The 5,025-nt window shown below is 27.4% G+C and overlaps 1 protein-coding gene across 5 annotated transcripts in view; it reads right to left on the bottom strand.

Moving 5' to 3' along the window:
* Positions 1-4,891, bottom strand: part of LOC107449600 (Set1/Ash2 histone methyltransferase complex subunit ash2) — a 28,331-nt gene extending 23,440 nt beyond the window's left edge. For 2 of the 5 annotated variants that reach the window (XM_043052581.2, XM_043052579.2), the window contains exons 1-2: positions 4,755-4,891; positions 521-910 (exon numbers count right to left, since the gene is read on the bottom strand). In XM_043052581.2, the coding sequence (XP_042908515.1) occupies positions 521-910; positions 4,755-4,816 (452 nt within the window). In that variant the 5' untranslated portion in view covers positions 4,817-4,891. Of the gene's footprint in view, positions 1-520; positions 911-4,422 lie in introns of all 5 variants that reach the window. The other 3 variants (XM_016065182.3, XM_016065183.3, XM_043052580.2) reach the window with 3 other exon arrangements.
* Positions 4,892-5,025: the final 134 nt, after the last annotated feature.

Consider the following 5,025-nt stretch of genomic DNA (forward strand, 5'->3'; position numbering starts at 1 on the left):
TTTTTTAATTGAGATTCCGTGTTCACAGAAATTTTCCTATTTTATCTAAGTCTGCTAGGGACTTGGCTTACTTAAAGCAGGTAAAACCTTTGAAGAAATTAATGCTTACAAGAACAAATCTGATTGTGAATTTCACCAACACAACAAACTTTTATGTTTATTCTTTCTTGTGTATAATGTTAAAAACCAAACCAAACTATTAAAAAAAAAAAACGTTTTCTAAAGTATTAGGTCTTAAAAAAATTATTTTTTGTTAAATGATGAAGGTGAATTTAGATTATTTATATTTTAATAATAAATACAATTTTTTTAAATTCTGTTATTTTAATCTTTCAATTTTTATTTAAAATTTGTTAAATAATTATATGTGTCTTGGTTTGATTTCAATGTACTCTAGAAAGGCATGTTTTAAGCTTATACTTCATTACTTAACATGAATTAATATTTATGAAAAAATGAATGCAGATAGTGTAAAATTAAAAGATATTACACAAATACATGAATTAATAAAAATAAATACCAATAGCAATTATGAGATTCTTGTGAACGTTCATCGATTGAACACTGGCTTTCTTCATTACCATTTGTGTGAGAAAATTCCTTTTTACCATTTCTTTCAATTTCAACATTATTCTCTTTAGTTGGATTATTTTGCATTACTTGAAAATCTTCTGGGCGTACTTCATTAGAAATAGTTATATTTTTATCACTTTCTTCCTGTCTTGGTAAGGTTTCTGAAATTTCGACAGGTGTTGGGACCTCAACAGTAGGTTGATTATTGATTATATTCTCCTTATTGATTTCCCCTTCAACATTTTCATCAACATCCATTTTTTCAACCACTTCAGCACTTGGATCAGTCATGGTGCTGTCGACTTTTGAATCTCCAGAACTGTCATTGATCTCAATTCTACAAAGTTAAAAAATATTTATTAAAAATTTGTGATCAGATCAATTCTGAAGATTTGCATTGAATAACAGGTATAAAACAACAAATACAATTTAACATGAATAGTAATTGTAAGTAAATAGCATTTCCATTATTTCACTTACAATTACTATTCTATATATAATATATATGAAGAAAAAGATGATCTTAGGTGACATTCTAGAAAAACAAGAAATTTTAAGTTTAAAAACATGCTATTGTCAGTTCTGTATATTAAACTTACTATTTTTATTGATATTAATTTTTTGTCAGATTATAAAATAAGGGAGCTTTTAATGGGAAAATCAGTTTGGTGAACAGCTTTCTAACATAACTACAGAAAATTTTTTTTAAAAATTACTTAAACAATAAAACGGCAAAATACACAACAAAAATTAATTTCAAGGAATTTATTATGAGAAATGCAGGACACATGTTAATAACATCTAAATAGTTTCCAATGCAAATTTTTTATATACAGCTTTTAACTTAGCAAACTATACAGCTTAACAAAACATTAATTAAAGAAAATAAATGGTAAATAACACACAGGTGGTGCATAACTAAATATGCTTAATGGTGAATAACAACATAATGGTGAATAACTAAATACACATTAAGGGCCTTCTTGGGGTAAACTTCTACAGTTTTCTACTTATACTTAGCAAGGAAAAACAGGTAAATAGTAGATAAATAAATAAATATTTGAATGTATCGAAATATTTACAGAATAAAAAATCAAATGCCATATAGAGGACTTTTACTATCCACATAGCATGTTGTATGACACCTGAAATATACTTGTTTTGATCACAGAAGAACATTTTGTTTAGTGTGACAAATTTTAGAAAAATCAAACACAGAACCACAATGGCTCAGAGGATAGAGCGTTTGCCTGCCAATGAGGAAAATCGGGTTCGAATCCCAGTAATGGTGATGCGAATTCCGCATCCGGCTTGAACTGACCACAGTGCTGACCTGAAATGTCCCCAGTGGTAGATGGATTGTGGGTTAGAGTCCCTTTCTCGTCAAATGCAAATGTGGATTAGTTCTATCAAAAAGTCCTCCAAAGGCAAATTTCTCTCAATACTTGATCTAGGAGTTCCCTTGTCCAATCGAATGGGCTCAAAATTACAAGGCTACATAATTGAACATTAGTAGTTGTAAACACAAAAATTGGGTCGGCTGTTCAACGACAGTCATAAAATAAAATAAAAAATATCAAACACAATTACAAATATTCTTCATCAACTCTTCTAGGAAGTTATATTTTTCGCTATACAATTGACTAAAAAAGAGTGGCATAGCATTATCTTTCATATGATTAATTTTTTATTTGACCAACTCACCATCAACCTCAATTTGTTTTTTACTTATTTTTGTTAATTTTAGGTAATGCTATGTCTTAAATCTTGGAAAATTTCAAGTTAAGCCACATACATGTAATTATTTTAAAATCAAAAATTGATCTCAAAATTAAAATGTCGTGAGGACACGAAAGGTATAAGGAATTTTTTCTAATAATTGCTTAATGAAACGAAAGTTCTTCAACTGTGAGAATTGAAAAAGTTAATGTTTGCGTTGCTTCGATTTTTATCTTTTGCTCCTTATTTTGTAATTCTAAAAACATCAGTTTTGTATTATCTCAGGCAAAAACAAGTATTGATTGAGAAGCTCCTAGTTACCTCTCACGTATGAAAATTTAATAGAATTTAGACTAACTATGTTTTCAAGGTATATATGGAATTGAATGTATATTGAAAGATTATAAAGATCAATTTAATTTTTAAATACATTGTTGATATCTTTGTTATTGCAGAAAAAAATTCTTGAACTGCGCAATTTTCTTTTTATTTGATTTAGAATAAAATACACTATACAAAACTTGTCCTTCAGATGGCTAATTGCTCTCAGAAATTTGATAGGTCATATACACAATCTGGCAAACATTATCTTTCTGTCTTTAAGTCTTTTTAAATATATAATGATCCATTTATATTTAATTTAAAAAGAGACATTTTTTGCATAAAGCAAAGAATTTACCAATCTCAAAAAAGTTAATACAATTTTTATACAAAAAATTGCATTGTCTGAGCATTACTGTTGTCATTATGTTTAATGTAGTAGAATAAAATTATAAAGTAACTGAATTTGAGATATTATAGTAATATTTCAATATTTCCTACAGTATTTGCTCACAGAAGTTAAAATTCTCAACTTCTTTCAGTAGTTGAAACTGAATAAATGTAATGTGAAATGATGACCCTTCATTTTTTTTTATTTTCAATTTTTTTAATATTCCGGCAGCTTTAAACAGTCAAGGTTAAACTTTAAAATTCCATTTTTATGCTTTTAGCTGGTCGTTTCTCGGAAAATTTAAAATTATACATTATCTTCTAATTATTCTTCAAAATGTTACACAAAAAAGCAGATATATGCTAGTTAGGTTAGACAAGAAGATCTCAACATTAATGTAATTTTTTCACAAAAGTTACATTTTCAGAAATTGTTACTGCTGCACTTTATCCTCATATGGAAACAACAAGCCAAGATTATTTTTAAAATGAAAAAGAAGTTCTTAATAAATTCCATTAATTTACTTCAGTTATATTAATGACATTTTGACTTTCTTCATCACACAGAATCTAAGCACTAAGTGTCTCAATAAATGTCCAAGCGCTAAGTGTCTAAGAAGTGTCATTTAGAAGAAAAACATACTGAGAAAATTAACCTGATTTTTTTCACTCTCTTTTTGCTAATCTCTGATATTTTTACCCAAATAGCAACAAAAACATTAGTACGTTTTACAGTAGTTAACACAATTTACACATTTTCTTTAACAATACTTAAAAAAAATTTTATTACTTGGAGAATTGTCAAAAATACTATTTGATCAATTAATTTGATCAGTTATTTTGATCAATTAATTTTTCAGACAGATTTCAATTATAAAAGATAAAGCTAAATACATTATGCAAAATGAGTCCAGATTTGCAATTATTCACCTATACCTTCGAATCTCACAGCAAAAAATTTGAAAATTTTTGAAAAACTTCTGTTTTTTTCTAATTTTAACACTTGGAGGAGTGGTCAAAATATTATTAAGTCAAGATGAATCTTTCCACATATTAGTTTTTTAAATGGCACCCATTTTAGGGGGTGCTATGAAATATTTGATGAAAAAAAATTTTCCCATGTTAATAAAAATATATCACCTATTATAGTTATACCGCTCAAATTTGCCAATTTTTATGATTGGTTTTCATTTTTTCGTTTCTGATGTCATACAGTAATTTCATGGCGTCAAAGAATCGATAAATTAAAAGCTTTTCGCGTAATCTTGGTACGAAGTATTTAATTAAACAAAGTGAAAATAAAATAGTTCTAAAATTTTCGGAATGTTAACACTATTAATTGTAAATCATAATTTTCATAGATAAACCTTAAAATAAAACACACTTGAAAAAAAAAAAGAGTTAGAGAACAAAAATCACTTTAGATCAATGGAATTAACTTTTTCATTAAATGCATTTTCCTTCAATAATTTATTCCATGCCGACAAATCTTACGCAATTAACATATGGTTAAAACGAATATTATAAAAGCTATAATTTTTACTAATTTCTTAATAAGATAGCAAATTCATAATTGCGGGAAAATTTAAATTTTTACCTTTTACCATCATCCATAGTTTCGGCTTCCCTGTCAGCCATGTTTACATTTTATATAGTTACAGTAACAGTTAAAACTTGAACGATAACTGTAAATATACATTTTAGTTTTTGTTTCACTTAACAAAATTAAAAGTACTGTTAAATCAAAATACCGTTTATTGATGAATGCTTTTCTTCTATAAAACTGCTTAGCCTTGAGATTTCTTATTAACATTATTCGTTTTAACTATTACACAACAAAACTGCTCATTTTCTGTATAATAGCACGCAATATTTTTTCTGTCTGCTGCTGTCTAAACGTAAGCAATAAATAGGCTTCATGACTGGAAGATCTGATTTGCGGGGGTTGAACAACTGAAGTACGGAAATGATTAAAATTACAAATCATTAATCTTTCATAAGGCCAGTACATCACGCCTTTCT

Source organism: Parasteatoda tepidariorum, chromosome 6 (assembly GCF_043381705.1).
Source record: "Parasteatoda tepidariorum isolate YZ-2023 chromosome 6, CAS_Ptep_4.0, whole genome shotgun sequence".
Classification (NCBI taxonomy): domain Eukaryota; kingdom Metazoa; phylum Arthropoda; class Arachnida; order Araneae; family Theridiidae; genus Parasteatoda; species Parasteatoda tepidariorum.